The following is a 22,500-nucleotide window of genomic DNA, read 5'->3' on the forward strand; positions in this document are numbered from 1 at the left end:
ACCTTGTCCCATTTCCACAACTTTACCTTTGCTCGTGTTGAACTCCAGTAGCCATTTCTCTGAGCATTTCTGCAATCTGTTCAAGTCCTCTTGGAGGATCCTGCAATCCTCATCTGTCACAACTCTTCTCATCAACTTTGCGTCATCCGCAAACATCGACATGTAGGACTCTACTCCTGTAAACATGTCGTTAACATATACAAGAAATAGAATTGCTCCCAGCACCGATCCTTGAGGTACTCCACTCGTTACTGTTCGCCAGTCCGAATTCACGCCTCTTACCGTAACTCTTTGGCTCCTTCCTGTTAGGTAGTTCCTTATCCATGCTAGGGCCTTTCCTCCCAGCCCAGCCTGCCTCTCGAGTTTGAACAGCAGTCTCATGTGCGGTACTGAATCAAAGGCTTTTTGGCAGTCCAGAAATATGCAGTCTGCGCATATTGAGATATGCAGAAGTGTGTGTGTGTGTGTGTGTGTGTGTGTGTGTGTGTGTGTGTGTGTGTGTGTGTGTGTGTGTGTGTGTGTGTGTGTGTGTGTGTGTGTGTGTGTGTGTTTGTGTGTGTGTGTGTATGCTAGAGGATATATTCTCGCCCGGAATGTCTCTCTCTGTCTCTGTCTCTGTCTCTGTCTCTGTCTCTTTCTGTCTCTCTCTCTCCCCCTCTCTCTCTCTCCCTCCCTCCCTCTCTCCCTCTCTCGCCCAAGGAGAGCCACCCGTGCAGGAGATCATAGAGCCGACAAGCACTTGATGATATTACTAAACAAAAAAACCGAGCAATAAAACAGATTGGATCATGTATCACCGTGAGGGAACACTGCCAATATTACTCTGGCTCTACCTGGGGGTCACTGACCTTCAACGTGCACCACTTATATCCGGGTCACCTCTCTACAAGGTCTATATGGTCTGAGCACTGCTGAGGCGAAAGGAAAGTGTATTTGTTATATTTATACTTGAAGGTGGGTGTCTAGCACCAGTTACAGCCCCGCTCCTGTGCCAGGTAAGTCCACTACGGGCTCACCATAGACCATGCTACTTGGAACTTTTTGTTCCCAGTAGCTGAATCTTAAACAACAACAACAACAACGGGTGTCTAGCATTGATTATTTCCTCTTTTCTTCTCCGTCTTCATCTTATCTTTCCTGCTGCCTCCTTTGTCCTTTCTCATCAAACACAATATCACTTATCTATAACACCGTAACAACGTTTTACACAGTCGTCTCATCCATAGATGATCTAAAATGTGTAGAGAGAAAAACAAATGAAAAATTTGGGGGGGTTTGAAAAATATGTGTGTGATGATTAGAATTTTTTGATAATTTTGGGATGATCCGCACCTACTGTTTTATGTCGTTACGAAATAATACTGTTATTAATAACTCAGAGTCGAGTCAAATAGTGCTGTGAGGGACGTAGTTCACTATGAGTGTCGTTTTCTATGATGCATCTACGATAGGCGGGTTGTTTGGGTTAGGCAAAAATAGTTGTAGTTCTTGCTCTGTGATAAATCACGCGAACAGGCGGGTTGGACGAGGCTCCCCCCCCCCCCAATAGACATTTGCATATGAACCTATAATATGCAAATTTCAACCGGAAACTAACATTACTTGAGAGACAGATGGGCGCGTCAGCAGGCCCGAGACCCACTGACAGCTGCTGTCATCACGCTGACCACAGCCGTACCTCACTCGTCAGGAAATAAAGGACATTGAAATTGCAGGGTTGGTTTACCCGTCAATATGGCACCCGTCAATATGGCACCCACCACCGCTATTACACCCGTCAATATGGCACCCACCACCGCTATTACACCCGTCAATATGGCACCCACCACCGCTATTACACCCGTCAATATGGCACCCACCACCGCTACACCGTCAATATGGCACCCACCACCACAATATGGCACCCACCAGCACAATATGGCACCCACCACCACAATATGGCACCCACCACCACCACAATATGGCACCCACCACCACAATATGGCACCCACCACCACCACAATATGGCACCCACCACTACACCACAATATGGCACCCACCACTACACCACAATATGGCACCCACCACCACAATATGGCACCCACCACCACCACAATATGGCACCCACCACTACACCACAATATGGCACCCACCACTACACCACAATATGGCACCCACCACCACCACAATATGGCACCCACCACCACAATATGGCACCCACCACCACCACAATATGGCACCCACCACTACACCACAATATGGCACCCACCACTACACCACAATATGGCACCCACCACCACAATATGGCACCCACCACCACCACAATATGGCACCCACCACTACACCACAATATGGCACCCACCACCACAATATGGCACCCACCACTACACCACAATATGGCACCCACCACCACAATATGGCACCCACCACCACCACAATATGGCACCCACCACCACCACCACTACACCACAATATGGCACCCACCACCACCACAATATGGCACCCACCACCACAATATGGCACCCACCAGCACCACCACAATATGGCACCCACCAGCACCACCACCACACCCGGTAACTCCGGAATAAGAAAGTGGTAAGCTTCCGGTAACCCACTTCACGTGGCCATTAAGATAAGGAGAAAGAGAGGAGGGCGTAATTCATATGAATTATCTCTGAACCTCGCGTCATTAGTAGTTAATGAGAGAGTGCCACTTGTGGAGGCACTGTTCCCCCATCCTGACACGTAGTTAGGATGGTTCGGGATGGGGGGGGGGGGTGTTGGACACCTTCATGGCGGAAGACTGCCCAATAGGCACCGTCTTAAGGAAGCCAGAAACGTGAAGACTGTGTCAGTCTTTAGCTGACCTGCGGCTGCTGCAAAGGTGGGGCTGAGGAACTGGTGCTCGACCCTGCAGGCTCGCAAGCAAGCAAGCATGCACACACACACACACACACACACACACACACACACACACACACACACACACACACACACACACACACACACACACACACACACACACACACACACGGGATCCAAGAGTCAATGCTCGATCCTGCAGACACAACTAGGTGAGTACACACACACAGTTGAGAGGCGGGACCAAAGAGCCAAAGCTCAACCCCCGCAAGCACAAATAGGTGAGTACACACACACACACACACACACAGTTGAGAGGCGGGACCAAAGAGCCAAAGCTCAACCCCCGCAAGCACAAATAGGTGAGTTCACACACACACACACACACACACACACACACACACACACACACACACACACACACACACACACACACACACACACACACACACACGCACACACACACACACACACACACACACACACACACACACACTCAGGATTAATTGAATTCTACGACTAGGCAACAAAAATCAGGCAAGAAAGAGAGGGGTGGGCAGACTGCATATTCTTGGATTGCCAGAAAGCCTTCGACACAGTACCGCACAAGAGACTAGTGCACAAGCTGGAGATGCAGGCAGGAGTGAAAGGGAAGGTACTCCATTGGATAAGGGAGTACCTAAGTAACAGAACACAGCGAGTCACTGTGAGGAGCGAGGCCTCAGATTGGCGAGACGTCACCAGTGGAGTCCCGCAGGGGTCAGTCCTTGGACCTATACTGTTTCCGATATATGTAAATGATCTCCCAGAGGGTATAGACTCGTTCCTTTCATTGTTTGCTGATGATGCAAAAATTATGAGGAGGATTAAGACAGAGGAAGACAGTATGAGGATTCAAGATGACCTAGACAGACTGAATGAATGAATGATCCAACAAGTGGCTACTAAAGTTCAACCCAATTAAATGTACGGTAATGAAACTAGGAGGAGGAAATAGGAGGCTAGAAACTGGATACCGATTGGGTGATGAAGTCTTTCATGAAACGTACAGAGAGAAAGATCTAGGAGTTGATATTACACCAAACCTGTCTCCTGAATCCCACTTAAAAAGAATAACATCAGCGGCGTATGCGAGGCTGGCTAACATCAGAATAGCCTTCAGGAACCCGTGTAAGGAATCCTTCAGAACCTTGTATGCCACACATGTAAGACCAATCCTGGAGTATGCGGCCCCAGCATGGAGCCCGTACTTTGTCAAGCACAAGACGAAACTGGAAAAAGTTTAGGTATGCCACTAGACTAGTCCCAGAACTAAGAGGCATGAGATACGAGGAAAGGCTGCGTAAAATGCACCTCATGACACTGGAAGACAGAAGAGTAAGGGGAGACATGATCACTACCTACAAAATTCTCAAGAGGAATTGATAGGGTAGATAAGTATAAACTGTTTAACACGGGTTAAACAGTTTATGGGAAGGTGGTGGGGCTGGGCAGAGTAGTGGGGCTTGACAGGGTTGTGGGGCTTGACAGGTCTTGTGGAAGATTTAGTGCCTTGCCAGGGAATAATGGCAAAAGACACCCCTTACGAAAGAAGGTCCTTCTCACAGAAAACGACTCTTCGGGGGATGGGGGGTGGAAGCAAGTCCTTACTTCCCGAAATTCCTTTGCTTTTGGAGAATATATTACTTCCAGAACTTTGTGGTGGCTGCTGCGGCGCCACCGACCCTACCAGCTGCTGCGGCGCCACCGACCCTACCAGCTGCTGCTCCCGGAATGGTTCCCAAGCGCTCAATATTTCCTGCTTGTTTGCACCGACAATTTACATAAGAGTGTTGTGTTGTTTGAGGAGTCGGACTGGCTGCGGTCTGCTGTTATCACCAAGCGTGGAAACTTGTCGGGGATAAATGGCTCCTTTCGGGAATGCTAAACATTTATAAACCCACAGTTTGTTTAGAGTACTGGTATTGCGTAGCGGTTTCCTTGTTGTCGCGCTACTTGACTTATCGTGGTATTGTGTGGAGTGTGTTCTTGTTTGTGTTACGTAAGTGTACGTACATACGCCCTTGTGTGAAGAACATACACACACACACACACCCCAGTTGGTTGACAGTTGAGAGGCAGGACCAAAGAGCCAGAGCTCAACCCCTTGTAACTACAACTAGGTGAGTACACACCACAACCGCACATTCACGCTCGGGTACACAAACATTCACATCTCTACCACTCAAAGCCTTTCATCTCCATCCCTTTCATCCTCTCAGCCGCTATATTCCTCTCTCTAAATCTCTCAGCTTCCCCCTCCCCCGTCCTGTGTTCTACCACTCATCTCTCATGATACAGCATCTCTCACAACCCAAGCTAGTAGAAACTAACAGACATGACTGCTCTACATATTCAAGAATCTGTGTCTACGTGGAAACAAAATATTGAGTACCAATGCTGATGGCATCACATAAAGCATATGAAATAAGAGAAAGGATAAGCGAGAAAAAATAACCCGATGTGATTGCAATAATGAAAACCAAAATCATCGATACCATCATGGATGCAAAGGTGAACGTTTGTAGCTGGTAAAATAAACATGTATACTACATTACTAGGACTCTTTAAGAGCACGTAGAGAGAACAGAGAGAGAGTTCATTGTTATACATAACCTCAGCGAAACGACTGAAGAGGCAGACAGCAATACTGAGACACGAGCACATGCATGGATGAACTCCAGAGAGCAGCAACCAAAATATGAGCAAAATTGCTAATCATTGGTGAGCCAAATTCACGGAGATTGGCTGGGAATCGAGGAAATCATATTGTGGGGGAGAAATACATGTGATGCTGGAGTGTGGTGGTGGTGGTGCAGGGGTGTGGTGGTGGTGGTGGTGGTGGTGGTGGTGGTGGTGCAGGAGTGTGGTGGTGGTGGTGTAGGAGTGTGGTGGTGGCGGTGCAGGAGTGTGGTGGTGATGGTGGTGGTGGTTGTGGTGGTGGTGGTGGTGGTAGTGGTGGTGGCGGTGCAGGAGTGTGGTGGTGATGGTGGTGGTGATTGTGGTGGTGGTGGTGCAGGAGTGTGGTGGTGATGGTGGTGGTGATTGTGGTGGTGGTGGTGGTGGTGCAGGAGTGTAGTGGTGGTGGTGGTGGTTGTGCAGGAGTGTGGTGGTGGTGGTAGTGGTTGTGCAGGAGTGTGGTGGTGGTGGTGGTGGTGGTGGTGGTTGTGCAGGAGTGTGGTGGTGGTGGTGGTGGTGGTGGTGGTGGTGCAGGAGTGTGGTAGCATGATGAGGGTGTGGAACTAACACCCACCAGAACATGACCCACAAAACATGATATATATGGTCATAAATCAAACATTTCACGGTGGATTGCAACCTAGATTAATATGTGCGTGTGTACTCACCTACTTGTACCCACCTAGTTGTGCTTGCGGGGCGTTGAACTTTGGCCCTTTGGTCCCGCCTCTCAACTGTCAATCTACTGGTGTACAGATGCCTGAGTTTCTCACGCTCTATCATATCTACAGTCGAAACTGTGTATGGAGTCAGCCTCCACCACATCACTTCCTAATGCATTCCATTTACTAACTACTCTGACACTGAAACAGTTCTTTCTAATGTCTCTGTGGCTCATGTGGGTACTCAGCTTCCACCTGTGTCCCCTTGTTCGTGTACCACCCATGTTAAATAAATCCATCCTTGTCTCCCGTGTCAATTCCCCTGAGAATTTTGTATATGGTGATCATGTCTTTGCGAGCTCTTCTGTCTTCCAGCGATGTGAGGGGCAGTTTCCTCAGCCTTTCCTCGTAACTCATGCCTCTTAGTTCTGGGACTAGCCTAGTGGCATACTCTTAACTTTTTCCAGCTTCGTCTTGTGCTTGACAAGGTACGGGCTCCATGCTGGGGCCGCATACTCCAGGATTGGTCTTACATATGTGGTATACAAGGTTCTGAAAGATTCCTTACACAGGTTCCTGAAGGCTGTTCTGATGAGAGCCAGCCTCGCATACGCCGCCGATGTTATTCTTTTGATGTATGTGCGCGCTTGTGCATGCGTGTGTGTGTGTGTGCTAACCTGGAGGTGCTCACCAAGTACTACCAGGAACGCGCAGAAATGTTTGTTTTGACAAATTTGTTTATAAACACGCAAAGATCACACTAACGTGATGAATCAAATGAACAAATCCACAAGGGCCGTGACGAGGATAATCCTGGTGTGTGCCTCGGAGAGGCTGCGGGATCCAGTAAGTTCAGTAGAACTTCGGTTTCAACTCTTTTAACCCTGTCGTAGCTCAGTCGATTAAGGCAGTGTCTGGGATGCTCCCGGACGCAGGTTCGAATCCTCGTCACGGCCCTTGTGGATTTGTTCACTGTTTATAAAGCTTCCTTCCACGCCCTCTTGCTCAATGGATATTTATTGGAACTAATCCATCTTCACCCTGTCAATCTCTAAAGATACTGTCTTATATATCTGTATCATGTCTTTTCCAGCGACGGTAAGCCCACCTCTGTCAGTCTTCCTGTCCCGTCCTGCGTAATTCTAGGGCCAGAGCCTCGTTGCAAACCTCTGCAACATTTTCAAGTTCCCTTATATATATTTTTATAATAGAGATCAATGATGGAGCGGAATGGTAGGAATCTAACCCCTCCTGCCACCCACCAAAGACCTCGTTCGGTACCCAAGAGCCACAGCTCAACTTTCTTGCAAGCACAACAAAGTCCCACTCTTGTCCCTCACAAGCAGTATGCAAGTGACCTTAAATCACGTGGAGCTTCCCGCAAGCATTGCCGGTGTCTCAACGACCTGTCATGTCATATGACACGTCACCTGTCATCCTGGAACCGGTTTTCGTGCAACTTGTTCCGTGTTCCCGGTTTTCATTTGGTGTCACTTAACTGTCCTGGGATGTGTAGTCACGCACACCTTTACCAGTGTCTCAGTGTTGGCCTCAACCGGTTCAGAGTACCGTGCCATCCCTGGTGGCACGGTGCCGTCTTGACACATCCCTGGTGGCACGGTGCCACTCTTGACACATCCCTGGTGGCACGGTGCCACTCTTGACACATCCCTGGTGGCACGGTGCCACTCTTGACACATCCCTGGTGGCACGGTGCCACACTGACACATCCCTGGTGGCACGGTGCCACCCTGACACATCTCTCTCGTGACTATACCATCCATACACTTGCGCGGCCAAGATGAACCATTAACATTCTATGCCCCATGTTAATTTAATGTTTATTTAAACTTCTGAAATGTTCTTGTTCACTATTTGTTCTGTTCTTGTTAAGTAGAGACTCAGTCTTAAGTCTTGTTAAGTGGAGTTGTTAAGTGTTAAGTGGAGAACCCCCACGAAGACTCAGAAAACAGTCGGTAAATCCCTATCTCATCTTTTGAAACAAGATGTGAACGAAATATTTAATATATAATTGTAAAAAAACATTAAAAACCATCGTGTTTACAAGTTTTAAATGTGTAAATATAGAGCAAGTAAACCAACATAGTCAATACGGAACATCTGATTGCAATATGTATTGGTTTGGAGGGAAATTTTAGCCAATTCCCGCCACGGAATTGGCGGGAAACTGGCCATCAGGTGGACAGAACTGGGGGGAAACTGGCCATCAGGTGGACAGAACTGGGGGGAAACTGGCCATAAGGTGGACAGAACTGGTGGGGAAACTGGCCATCAGGTGGACAGAACTGGGGGGAAACTGGCCATCAGGTGGACAGAACTGGGGGGAAACTGGCCATCAGGTGGACAGAACTGGCGGGAAACTGGCCATAAGGTGGACAGAACTGTGGGGAAACTGGCCATAAGGTGGACAGAACTGGCGGCGAAACTGGCCACAAACTGGACAGAACTGACGGCAAACTCACCACAAACTGGACAGAACTGGCGGGAAACTGGCCATAAGGTGGACAGAACTGGGGGGAAACTGTCAATAAGGTGGACAGAACTGGGGGGAAACTGTCAATAAGGTGGACAGAAGTATCGGGAAACTGTCCACAAACTGGACAGAACTAGCACTAACCATTTACAATCCTCATCTAATTCATGCTAATAATTTCCACCATCCTAATTGTCCCCTTGTATTAATTCTCGTTTTCATTAAATTGAAAATTTTCTTTACATTTATCAATTATCTGGTAGTGTCAACAGCCATCAATTTCACGCCCAATTTCCCAATATAACTCGAGAGTTCCGGAGAAATGTAACTAGAAATTTTTGTAATGGGTCTTTGTGTAAAAGTTACGCTCCAATACACAATATTTAAATTCTTTTTTAACTTCTCTTTAGAGTTTAAATTCGCCAAAAAACCCGACATCAAATAAGTTGTTTAATGTCGGGTGTTTAATGAGCTTCAGACGTGGTTGACATTAGGGTTGTAATCCTCGGTTAACGAGGCACTTAGCTCGACCCTGTGAGCTTCTTTCTCTTAACTCACTCTTGCACTCACAGTATGAGGCATTTGTTATTTATTTTGGTAAAAATGTTATTATAAGGTGTGATCTTGTTAATGATTACAGGTTAAAGGTGTGATCTTGTAAGTCATTACAGGTTAAACGTACAGCCATTACGATGAAATGTACTCAAGAGCCGTTGTCATCAGCTAATGGTGTTGTGAAGTGTGTACTCATTTAGTTGTACTCGCCTAGTTGAGCTTCGGCTCTTTGGTCCCGCCTCTCAACCGTCAATCAACAGGTGTACAGATTCCTGAGCCTACTGGGCTCTATCATATCTACATTTGAAGCTGTGTATGGAGTCAGCCTCCACCACATCACTGCCTTGTGTGTGTGTGTGTGTGTGTGTGTGTGTGTGTGTGTGTGTGTGTGTGTGTGTGTGTGTGTGTGGTAGACAAACATTAACCACCATATTTCTATCCACAGGTAAGTGTGGATAGAGAGAGAAGGGCCAGAAATTCTCGCCAAAATCGCTCTCCAGGTGAGTAAGCTGCCTCACTCACTCACCTAGCCTCTCCAGGTGAGTAAGCTGCCTCACTTACTCACCTAGCCTCTCCAGGTGATGTAACAAGAGAGCAGTACATAGTACAACATGAACATCATAACAGCATGAACAAGCCACATGGAGGATGAACAAACCACAGGCGCCAGTCAGGCGGAGGCAGACAATGTAAAAGTTACACCTCTGTACAAGTTAGCCATAGAGTCAGGTCAACGATCATCGAATCACGTAGAGGTCAGAGTTGATGCCGTCATGATAATCTTCAGGGATTAACCCCTAAACATCAAATGCAAAACCCTCATGTTCAGCTGAGGAGCGGGAGATCATGGAACACGGAGAGTAGAGTGGGCACAGCCCAGGTGGACAGTGTGTGTGGACTCGGGGAAGGAACATCATCTCCAGGAAAACTGTGGAACAACATACGAGTAAGTACGGCTCTCTTGTACTAAAGCACCTCATTCAGTACCCTTGGCCTCTAGTAGGGAATATAGTTAGGGAGTGTCGTATTTAATTATTTCAAATAAAGTCATATATTAAGTGTTATTCAATGTGTATTAATGGTTCCTTGCCTTAGTGGTATTGGGCCTACCGTCCCCTTTGCCCTAGTGATCTAGTGTTCTTAATTATCCAATACTCCTCCCCCCCCCCCGTTCGTCTTCCGTGTTGAGGTGTTAGTATTGGGTGTGTCCCGCCTTATTCTTGTGTACCCTATAGTTCCCAAGTGGTCAGGATTATTGGAGTGTCAGGCCAGGATCCTTGTACCGTTCAATTGTCCCCTACACCTGTCCTGGTAGGTTATTCCATCTGCCAGACCTACGACTCTCACTCCGGTCCCCTGTCCGGTAACTCAGGGTGGTGGCAGCGTCACTCGGTAACTCATACGATAGGCTGTGACTACGATTATCTCTATCTTTCTGTCTCACTCTCTCTCACTAGTGTCTCACTTTCCCTCACTAGTGTCTCACTCTCCCTCGCTCTCACTCGCTCTCGTTCTCCCTCCCTTGCTCTCGTTCTCGCTCTGCCTCACTCTTCCTCTCTCTTCCTCTCTCTTCCTCTCTCTTCCTCTCTCTTCCTCTCTCTTCCTCTCTCTTCCTCTCTCTTCCTCTCTCTTCCTCTCTCTCTCTCTCTCTCTCTCTCTCTCTCTCTCTCTCTCTCTCTCTCTCTCTCTCTCTCTCTCTCTCTCTCTCTCTCTCTCTCTCTCTCTCTCTCTCTCTCTCTCTCCTCTGTTTACTGGTTTACGTCTTCGTATGACGGCCCGAGTGTTAACATCTTACATGATCGATATAGCATCTGTTATTACCATAGAAAGAGCGGAGATTGCACGGATAGCTCAGTGGTAGTAGCGGGGTGCGCGGTCGAGATATACAAGGCGAGTTATTACAGTGAGTAAGCCCCCTCACTCACCTAGCCTTTACTTCCTCATCAACTCACATTTAATTTACGCCAGATTTTTATATTTTTTTGACTCAGGTGAGTACAGTTAGACACCGGTTAGGAAATCTGGGAACTTTCCCTTCCCATGACTCACGGTAAGGTTACGGGATCACCATAGCCCGTGCTACTTGTGTATGTACCATTCGTGCCTTCAGGATCGAGGTGTCAAGCTCTTGGACCCCGTCCCAAACATCTGGTACCTTGGGTATGGTGTTGGTAATAGGTGATGGTAGGTGGTGTTTGGGGGTAGGGCGCCTGACAGCTGAGTGGGCAGCGCTTCGGATTCGTAGTCCCGAGGTTCCGGGTTCGATCCCCGGTGGAGGCGGAGACAAATGGGCAAAATGTTTCTTTCACCCCGATGCCCCGTGTTACCTAGCAGTAAATAGGTACCTGGGAGTTAGACAGCTGACACGGAGCTGCTTCCTGGGGCGTGAAAAAAACTACTTAGTAGTTAGTAACAGTTGATTGATTGACAGTTGAGAGGCGGGCCGAAAGAGCAGAGCTCAACCCCCGCAACCACAACTAGGTGAACACAACTAGGTGAATACAACTAGGTGAACACAACTACGTGAATACAACTAGGTGAATACAACTAGGTGAATACAACTAGGTGAATACAACTAGGTGAATACAACTAGGTGAACACAACTAGGTGAACACAACTAGATGAATACAACTAGGTGAACACAACTACGTGAATACAACTAGGTGAACACAACTAGGTGAATACAACTACGTGAATACAACTACGTGAATACAACTAGGTGAATACAACTAGGTGAACACAACTAGGTGAATACAACTAGGTGAATACAACTAGGTGAATACAACTAGCTGAATACAACAAGATGAACACAACTAGGTGAATACAACTAGGTGAACACAACTAGGTGAATACAACTAGGTGAATACAACTAGCTGAATACAACAAGATGAACACAACTAGGTGAATACAACTAGGTGAATACAACTAGGTGAATACAACTAGCTGAATACAACAAGATGAACACAACTAGGTGAATACAACTAGGTGAACACAACTAGGTGAACACAACTAGGTGAATACAACTAGGTGAATACAACTAGGTGAATATAACTAGATGAATACAACTAGGTGAATACAACTAGGTGAACACACACGCACGACGTAACCACAGCGTCGTTCAATCGTCACGTGAACACCACGTGAAGGAATGTGAACAAGCAAGAGACATTCAAAATGCGTGTAGTATAGTAAACCTCTCATTGTTTAAGGTTAGGAAACACTTTCTAAGTTAGGAAAACACTTTCTGTTAAATACAGATACTGTTCTTAAAAGATTTCCCTATTTTGCACCCGCAAGATAGCGTAAGTACTTTAGGGTTGAGAAATGTGTATCATCTTGTTTGAGGAGCTGTTCACTTGAGACAGTTAAGTCAGTCCCAGCTGTGTCTGGGTACAAGTGACAGGATGAACAACTCAGCGGGTTTTCTTCCTATTGGGGACTGTTGTACATGCTGCTATGGCGGTGTGTCCACTCACAAGATGAGTGGCGCTGCCCAATACTGTCACTATGGCGGTGTGTCCACTCACAGGATGAGTGGCGCTGCCCAATACTGTCACTATGGCGGTGTGTCCACTCACAGGATGAGTGGCGCTGCCCAATACTGTCACTATGGTGGTGTGTCCACTCACAGGATGAGTGGCGCTGCCCAATACTGTCACTATGCCGGTGTGTCCACTCACAGGATGTGTGGCGCTGCCCAATACTGTCACTATGGCGGTGTGTCCACTCACAGGATGTGTGGCGCTGCCCAATACTGTCACTATGGCGGTGTGTCCACTCACAGGATGAGTGGCGCTGCCCAATACTGTCACTATGGCGGTGTGTACACTCAAAGGATGAGTGACGCTGCCCAATACTGTCACTATGGCGGTGTGTCCACTCACAGGATGAGTGGCGCTGCCCAATACTGTCACTATGGCGGTGTGTCCACTCACAGGATGAGTGGCGCTACCCAATACTGTCACTATGGCGGTGTGTCCACTCACAGGATGAGTGGCGCTGCCCAATACTGTCACTATGGCGCTGTGTGTGTGTGTGTGTGTGTGTGTGTGTGTGTGTGTGTGTGTGTGTGTGTGTGTGTGTGTGTGTGTGTGTGTGTGTGCTCTCCAACAGATTTGAGATGCTCCTTGGAAGAGAGGACAAGGGGGGGGGGGGAGGAAGGGCAGTAGAAGGGGGGGGGGTGTAGGGGGTGTAGGGGTGGTAGGGGGTAGTGTAAGGACCTGGCAAGTAATTAGGGTGAGGTGAGGAGGGACGGTAGGGGCAGGTAGGGGCAAGGAGTAGGGGCAGGGGAGGCTGGGGTGTGAGTTGTGTGTGGTTGTAACCCCAAGATGTAATGTGAGGTGCCCACCGTCCTCTCCTCTCATTACTTCTGATGCCCGCCGCGATACCAAGATGCCCACTGCGCCTCCTCCTCCTTACCCCCCCCCTCCCCCCTCCTTCCCCCCTCCCCCCCTCCCCCTTCTTCCTCCTCCTCCTCCTCCTCTGATTTGTGTTTCATCCTACGGGGATGACGGGGGGAAAGTTGTACTCACCTAGTTGTGCTTGTGGGGGTTGAGCTCTGGCTCTTTGGTCCCGTGGAGCCGGTCGGCCGAGCGGACAGCACGCTGGACTTGTGATCCTGTGGTCCTGGGTTCGATCCTAGGCGCCGGCGAGAAACAATGGGCAGAGTTTGTTTTACCCTATGCCCCCCCAGTTACCTAACAGTAAAGTAGGTACCTGGGTGTTTGTCAGCTGTCACGGGCTGCTTCCTGGGGGTGGAGGCCTGGTCGAGGACCGGGCCGCGGGGACACTAAAAGTCCCGAAATCATCTCTAGATAACCATCTAGATAACCGCCTCTCAACTGTCAATCAACTGGTGTACAGGTTCCTGAGCCTATTGGGCTCTATCATATCTACATTTGAAACTGTGTATGGAGTCAGCCTCCACCACATCACTGCCTAATGCATTCCATCCGTTAACTACTCTGACACTGAAGAAAAAGTTCTTTCTATTGTCTCTGTGGCTCATTTGGGTACTCAGCTTCCACCTGTGTCCCCTTGTTCGTGTGTACCACGCGTGTTAAATAATCCATCCTAGTCTACCCTGTCAATTCCCCTGAGAATTTTGTATGTGGAGATCATGTCTCCCCGAGCTCTTCTGTCGTCCAGCGACGTGAGGTGCAGTTCAAGCAGCCTTTCCTCGTAACTCATGCCTCTTAGTTCTGGGACTAGCCTAATGGCATACCTCTGATCGTTTTCCAGCTTCGTCTTGTGCTTAACAAGGTACGGGCTCCATGCTGGGGCCGCATACTCAAGGATTGGTCTTACGTTCGTGGTATACAAGGTTCTTATTTTTTTTACACAGGTTTCTGAAAGCAGTTCTAATGTTAGCCAGCCTCGCATTCGCCGCTGATGTTATGATGTTAATGTGGGCTTCAGGAAACAGGTTTGGAGTGATATGAACTACATGTTTCTCTCTGTCCGTTTCATGAAGGACTTCATCTCCTATTCGGTATCCAGTGTCTAGCCACCAATTTCCTCCTCCTAGTTCCATCACTTTACATATACTCGGGTTGAACTCTAGTAGCCATTTGTTGGACCATTCCTCCAGTCTGTCTAGGCCATCTTGTAGCCTCATACTGTCTTCCTCCGTCTTAATCCTCATCATAATTTTTGCATCATCAGCAAACAATGAGAGGAACGAGTCTATACCCTCTGGGAGATCATTTACATATATCAGAAACAGTATAGAGCCAAGGACTGACCCCTGCGGGACTCCACTGGTGACGCCTCGCCAATCTGAGGCCTCACCCCTCACACTGACTCGCTGTCTTCTGTTACTTAGGTACTCCCTTATCCAATGGAGTACCTTCCCTTTCACTCTTGCCTGCATCTCCAGCTTGTGCACTAGTCTCTTGTGTGGTACTGTGTCAAAGGCTTTCTGGCAATCCAAGAATATGCAATCTGCCCACCCCTCTCTTTCTTGCCTGAATTTTGTTGCCTGGTCGTAGAAGGTGTAGTAACGGTGTACCGTTGTAGAGACAGGTGTAGTGTACCGTCGCAGTGGAGAGGAGTTGACGAAACAAATATTGTACGAGAAAGGAAATTGACGAAGCAAATACGATACGAAAATGAGATTGACCCAGAAAATGGGAACATTAACGAATCAAATGAAATCAACTGTTTCTACACATTCATAACATCAATAACACTTAACGTCAATCAGTGGCGGGAGAGCCGGTGCCCAGGAACTAACGCTCGACCTTCATATCACATGCAAATCAGTACAGGTGCCGTAGGCACAACCAGAGAACACTGTATGAACACCAGACGTTGTTCCATATCCTCCCAGCGACCATAAGAATGTCGGTACAAGATGTTAAAAGCCCGTATAATAACTCTCGGAACCCTCTCCAGGTATGTTCCAGGTAAAGGTAGATGGGGAGGAATGTACTTCAGGTATTGCCCTAGTTTTGGTATCTCGAGTTGATCGGTGTTGGGATGGGTAGCAGTACAAGGGGGCGGTAGTTAAGGTGTCTCCCGTCAGGGTATGGCTGGTATCAGGGCATCTTCGAGAAAGGAGGACTTTTCTTAGAGTGGAGAGAGAGAGAGAGAGAGAGAGAGAGAGAGAGAGAGAGAGAGAGAGAGAGAGAGAGAGAGAGAGAGAGAGAGAGAGAGAGAGAGAGAGTGCAGGCAGAGGAGAAGTGGAGGAAGTACCATACCTTTAGATATTGTACCATACCTGGAAGATACTGTACCATACCTGGAAGATACTGTACCATACCTGGAAGATACTGTACCATACCTGGAAGATACTGTACCATACCTGGAAGATACTGTATCATACCTGGAAGATACTGTACCATACCTGGAAGATACTGTACCATACCTTTAGATATTGTACCATACCTTTAGATACTGTACCATACCTTTAGATACTGTACCATACCTGGAAAATTCTTTTCCATACCTGGAAGATACTGTACCATACCTGGAAGATACTGTACCATACCTGGAAGATACTGTACCATACCTTTAGATACTGTACCATACCTGGAAGATACTGTACCATACCTTTAGATACTGTACCATACCTTTAGATACTGTACCATACCTTTAGATACTGTTCCATACCTTTAGATAATGTACCATACCTGGAAAATTCTTTTCCATACCTGTAAGACACTGTACCATACCTGTAACTCACTGTACCATACCTGCCCAGTACGGAGGATATATGGTATAATCTGCCTATATCTCCTCCTGCCCCGTGGACGCGGCGCGATATACCCCACCATACGGCGCCGGGAACTATATCATTTATATATATATCTTACGATTGCTGATCACAGAGCTTTGAGTGGTGAGGGTACTGGGTGTGTGGAGGGTCATTAGTGGGGTGATTAATGCTAACGGTCGCTGGTTCGTTACCAGCGACGTGTGGTAGCCGGTCGGCCGAGCGGACAGCACGCTGGACTTGTGATCCTGTGGTTCTGGGTTCTATCCCAGGCGCCGGCGAGAAACACTGGACAGTTTCTTTCACCCTATGCTCCTGTTACCTAGCAGTAAAATAGGTACCTGGGTGTTAGTCAGCTGTCACGGGCTGCTTCCTTGGGGTGGAGGCCTGGTCGAGGACCGGGCCGCGGGGACACTAAAAAAAAAGCCCCGAAATCATCTCAAGATAACCTCAAGGTAGTGGTGACCTGGGGAGAATTGACCTCACACACCATTGAAATTGAAATTAAAATTGAAATTGAAATAAGTTTATTGAGGTAAAATACACACAAAGGGATGAGGTAGCTCAAGCTATTCTCACCCCGTTCAGTACATCGTGTTAATACATACATATACACACATCACAAGCAATAAACATATTACCAAACATTCTACGCGTACTACGTACAAACACGTACAAACGTGCTACGCGTACTAGCGTACTACGCACAAACACGTACAAACGTGCTACGCGTACTAGCGTACTACGTACAAACACGTACAAACGTGCTACGCGTACTAGCGTACTACGTACAAACACGTACAAACGTGCTACGCGTACTAGCGTACTACGTACAAACACGTACAAACGTGCTACGCGTACTAGTGGCTGTACAAGAATGTAACAACTCTTCTATATATCTAAAAAAAAAAAAAAAAAAAAATTAAGGAGAACTATCAGGGGAAAGCGCCAAGCCATTACGACTATATAGCACTGGGAAGGGGTCAGGATAAGGCTTTGAGATGGGACGGGGGATGGGAATGGTGCCCAACCACTTGTGGAGAGTCGGGGGATTGAACGCCGACCTGCATGACGCGAGACCACTCGCCACTCCGTCAGAAATGCAACTGTTTTTTTGCATAGCCTGAAACGTACGAACCTTAACAACCCACCTAACCTGTCGAGCTGATGGATGGAAAACGTCTATATTACGGTGGTTTAATTTGTACTAATACGTTGCTTTCGTAACGGATTGGTCGGTTCTATAAAATAACGTGACGGATTAGGTAATTGTCTTGGTCAGAAAACGGAGATCACTCAAAGCCCTTGTCAACCAAACCTGTATTAATTGACGCTATGAGCCCCAAACAGCTACAATACGGCGTGCTATGAACACCAGCGGCACGTTTTCTTAGCGTGGATCGGTTGGGTTAGGTAGGTGGCTTGGGTTGGGGCGTTCTTAGTACCAAGTTATTTGTTTTTGTGTAGTTAGACCGACATTAAGAGGCCGGGGGAACTATGATAGACCTAAAATCTGCACCAGAGGAGAGTAGGGTCCAAGACTTGGGAGATGTGTGTAACGCTCTACGTCATCGATAGGAACATTATGACGTCACATCCGCGGGTGTGACGTCAGAATGACGTCGATGCGTTCATACTAGTGGAGGTTTTGGACCCTACTGGTGCTGGGGAGTAGATGGATTAGATTCATCGGCTTCTGATTGGCCTAAACAAGTTGTATTATTTACGTTTTTGGTTCAGACAAAATCGTTGCCAGGGGCCAGATTCACGAAGCAGTTACGCAAGCACTTAGGAACCTGTACATTTTTTTTCTCAATCTTTGGCTGCCAATTATTAAACAGTTAATGAGCTCCGAAGCACCAGGAGGCTGTTTATAACAATAACAACAGTTGACTGGCAAGTTTTCATGCTTGTAAACTGTTTAATAAATGTAACCAAAGCCGTCAAAGATTGAGGAAAGATGTACACGTTCGTAAGTGCTTGCGTAACTGCTTCGTGAATCTGGCCCCCTGTGTTCGTAAGTGCTTGCGTAACTGCTTCGTGAATCTGGACCCCCTGTGTTCGTAAGTGCTTGCGTAACTGCTTCGTGAATCTGGCCCCCTGTGTTCGTAAGTTCTTGCGTAACTGCTTCGTGAATCTGGCCCCCCTGTGTTTGTAAGTGCTTGCGTAACTGCTTCGTGAATCTGGCCCCCTGTGTTCGTAAGTTCTTGCGTAACTGCTTCGTGAATCTGGCCATCTGGTCTATCAAATGCTAGGCACTGTCCAATGCCGAGATAGGAGCGGGATGTGCTGGGATAGGAGGGAGAGAAGGGGGTGTGGGGGGGAGCAGCTTGCTATCCTGGCCTGCTGATGTAATCTGCTATCCGTGTGGGAGTGGTGGGGGGTGTTCCTCCGTGTCTGGGCAAGGGGGTGATGTTATCTTCCCGCAAGGAAGGTTGGCTATCATTAGTGGGGTATTGTACACCACGATGTACTAGTGTCTTGCTTCACTCACCACTGAAGCCGGTCGGCCGAGCGGACAGCACGCTGGACTTGTGATCCTGTGGTCCTGGGTTCGATCCCAGGCGCCGGCGAGAAACAATGGGCAGAGTTTCTTTCACCCTATGCCCCTGATACCTAGCAGTAAAATATGTACCTGGGTGTTAGTCAGCTGTCACGGGCTGCTTCCTGGGGGTGGAGGCCTGGTCGAGGACCGGGCCGCGGGGACACTAAAGCCCCGAAATCATCTCAAGATAACCACGGTGAGACCATCACTCCTGTGGGGTCCTTACTCACTCGTGTGAGTTCATGACTTGATGAGTCTTATTTTACTCACTGGCTCTCCACATAACAGATCAACCCGTTCTCGCACTTGCTTTTAGTCAATATTGGCTTATTTAATAAGTGCATATGTGACATACTAATTGATTGTGAATATTTTAGTTTACCTTGAAAAGCTTCATAGAAAATACCGACCTCACCTAACCTTCTTAGTATGTTAAGATAAGCATCTTATTGCTTCTTATTTACAATTATTACTTAACCTATACCGTTGATAGGTTAAGTAATAATTGTAGTTAAGAAGCAATAAGATGCTTATCTTAACATACTAAGAAGGTTAGGTGAGGTCGGTGTTTTCTATGAAGCTTTTCAAGGTAAACTAAAATATTCACAATCAATTAGTATGTCATATAGGCACTTATTAAATAAGCCAATATTGACTATAAGCAAGTGCGAGAACGGGTTGCAATGATCGGTATAGCGGGTGTCTGATGTCTTCAAGAAGCACTTGGATAAGTTCCTTCAAGAAGTGCCGGACCAACCGGGCTGTGGTGGGTATATGGGCCTGCGGGCCGTTCCAAGCAACAGCCTGGTGGACCAAGCTCTCAAAAGCCTTAGCCTGGCCTCGGGCTGGGCTTGGGGGAGTAGAAGAACTCCCAGAACCTTCTCTCCAGGTATGCTCAAGGTATCTCAATTCATGCAGGTCGGCGTTCGATCCCCGTTGGTCCAAGAGCACCGTTCCTCCCCTTCGTTCAGTATCAGCTCCTTGTTGATCCCAGACTTGTTGCTCTCGTCTGCAGCGGCTCAGAAATATTGTGCAACTTCGTACATAAAAATTGAATTGGGTTAATAATCGCGGAATCAAGAATTCCGGGTTCGAATCCCAGGTGGGATAGAAATGATTGGGCGCATTTCCTATCACCTAATGCCTCTGTTCACCTAGCAGTAAGTAGGTACTCAGGAGTTAGTCGGCTTGTTATGGGGTTACAATCTTGGGGAGGGTCATTAATTCGACCCTTTAGGGGGGGTGGGAAGGACCCCTCGATATAAGCCTAACGTGTAGGAATACATGCTGGCTGCCTGTCCCCCGACACAATGAGTGGATGAATGAATTTCCATTTCTTCACCTTGGCGAGAGAGCTTTCGTGTCTGCTGTATTTCTTCAGTCTCTCCTTTAAGGTTAGGTTTTCTTTGTTTAAGTCTCCACTTGCCGCCATTTCTGGCTCTGTTGTGATGGTCCTGTTGTGATGGTCCTGTTGTGGTGGTCCTGTTGTGATGGTCCTGTTGTGATGGTCCTGTTGTGATGGTCCTGTTGTGATGGTCCTGTTGTGGTGGTCCTGTTGTGGTGGTCCTGTTGTGATGGTCCTGTTGTGATGGTCCTGTTGTGATGGTCCTGTTGTGGTGGTCCTGTTGTGATGGTCCTGTTGTGATGGTCCTGTTGTGGTGGTCCTGTTGTGGTGGTCCTGTTGTGATGGTCCTGTTGTGATGGTCCTGTTGTGATGGTCCTGTTGTGATGGTCCTGTTGTGATGGTCCTGTTGTGATGGTCCTGTTGTGGTGGTCCTGTTGTGGTGGTCCTGTTGTGATGGTCCTGTTGTGATGGTCCTGTTGTGATGGTCCTGTTGTGATGGTCCTGTTGTGATGGTCCTGTTGTGATGGTCCTGTTGTGGTGGTCCTGTTGTGGTGGTCCTGTTGTGATGGTCCTGTTGTGATGGTCCTGTTGTGATGGTCCTGTTGTGATGGTCCTGTTGTGGTGGTCCTGTTGTGGTGGTCCTGTTGTGATGGTCCTGTTGTGATGGTCCTGTTGTGATGGTCCTGTTGTGATGGTCCTGTTGTGATGGTCCTGTTGTGGTGGTCCTGTTGTGGTGGTCCTGTTGTGATGGTCCTGTTGTGATGGTCCTGTTGTGATGGTCCTGTTGTGGTGGTCCTGTTGTGATGGTCCTGTTGTGATGGTCCTGTTGTGATGGTCCTGTTGTGATGGTCCTGTTGTGATGGTCCTGTTGTGGTGGTCCTGTTGTGATGGTCCTGTTGTGATGGTCCTGTTGTGATGGTCCTGTTGTGATGGTCCTGTTGTGATGGTCCTGTTGTGGTGGTCCTGTTGTGATGGTCCTGTTGTGATGGTCCTGTTGTGGTGGTCCTGTTGTGGTGGTCCTGTTGTGGTGGTCCTGTTGTGATGTTCTTGTGGTGGTCCTGTTGTGATGGTCCTGTTGTGATGGTCCTGTTGTGATGGTCCTGTTGTGGTGGTCCTGTTGTGATGGTCCTGTTGTGATGGTCCTGTTGTGATGTTCTTGTTGTGATGGTCCTGTTGTGATGGTCCTGTTGTGATGGTCCTGTTGTGATGTTCTTGTTGTGATGGTCCTGTTGTGATGGTCCTGTTGTGATGGTCCTGTTGTGATGGTCCTGTTGTGGTGGTCCTGTTGTGATGTTCTTGTTGTGATGGTCCTGTTGTGATGGTCCTGTTGTGATGTTCTTGTTGTGATGGTCCTGTTGTGGTGGTCCTGTTGTGATGGTCCTGTTGTGGTGGTCCTGTTGTGGTGGTCCTGTTGTGATGTTCTTGTTGTGATGGTCCTGTTGTGATGGTCCTGTTGTGATGTTCTTGTTGTGATGGTCCTGTTGTGATGGTCCTGTTGTGATGGTCCTGTTGTGGTGGTCCTGTTGTGATGGTCCTGTTGTGATGGTCCTGTTGTGATGGTCCTGTTGTGATGTTCTTGTTGTGATGGTCCTGTTGTGATGGTCCTGTTGTGATGTTCTTGTTGTGATGGTCCTGTTGTGATGTTCTTGTTGTGATGGTCCTGTTATGATGGTCCATCTGAAGTATGGGGGAAGGGACACAACTCACACCCTGGAGGTAAGGGCTGACTGAGCCGTGCGGGTGTAGAGTGGCGGGATTCGACGCCGTGGAGGCTGTATGGTAGCCACACCCACCACCACACCATGTGCGTCTTATCATCCACGCTAGCCACACCCTGCGCCCCCCCCCCTGTGTGTGGCTCCGTGACGCAGGGTGCCAGGGGGGGGGGCCAACGCCCCTCGGGTCGACGCCTCCACGGGGCCTTCCAGGGGGACCTTGGAGGACTGGCGGCCTTCGGAGGAAAGTGGTCAACATTCGTTGGTTGAATGTTGCTTTGTAGAGTCACATTCAAGGTGTGGAGTTCAGGGCAGTGTGGAAGCCAGCGTTCATTGGGGTGATGTTGGGTTGTGTGGCCTCCATGTTGGGTTGTGTGGCCTCCATGTTGGGTTGTGTGGTCTCCATGTT

The 22,500-nt window shown here is 48.1% G+C and overlaps 2 protein-coding genes across 3 annotated transcripts in view; one reads left to right on the forward strand and one right to left on the reverse strand.

The window, feature by feature from the left end:
• Nucleotides 1-22,500, forward strand: part of LOC123766495 (ras association domain-containing protein 10) — a 266,095-nt gene that overhangs the window by 190,115 nt on the left and 53,480 nt on the right. The window lies entirely within an intron of this gene.
• Nucleotides 22,384-22,500, reverse strand: part of LOC138354345 (uncharacterized) — an 823-nt gene continuing 706 nt past the window's right edge. Inside the window, exon 2 of the mRNA XM_069308504.1 lies at nt 22,384-22,500. This exon is cut by the window's right edge and continues 244 nt beyond it. Within this exon, the coding sequence (XP_069164605.1) occupies nt 22,384-22,500 (117 nt within the window).

Source organism: Procambarus clarkii, chromosome 62 (assembly GCF_040958095.1).
Source record: "Procambarus clarkii isolate CNS0578487 chromosome 62, FALCON_Pclarkii_2.0, whole genome shotgun sequence".
NCBI lineage: Eukaryota > Metazoa > Arthropoda > Malacostraca > Decapoda > Cambaridae > Procambarus > Procambarus clarkii.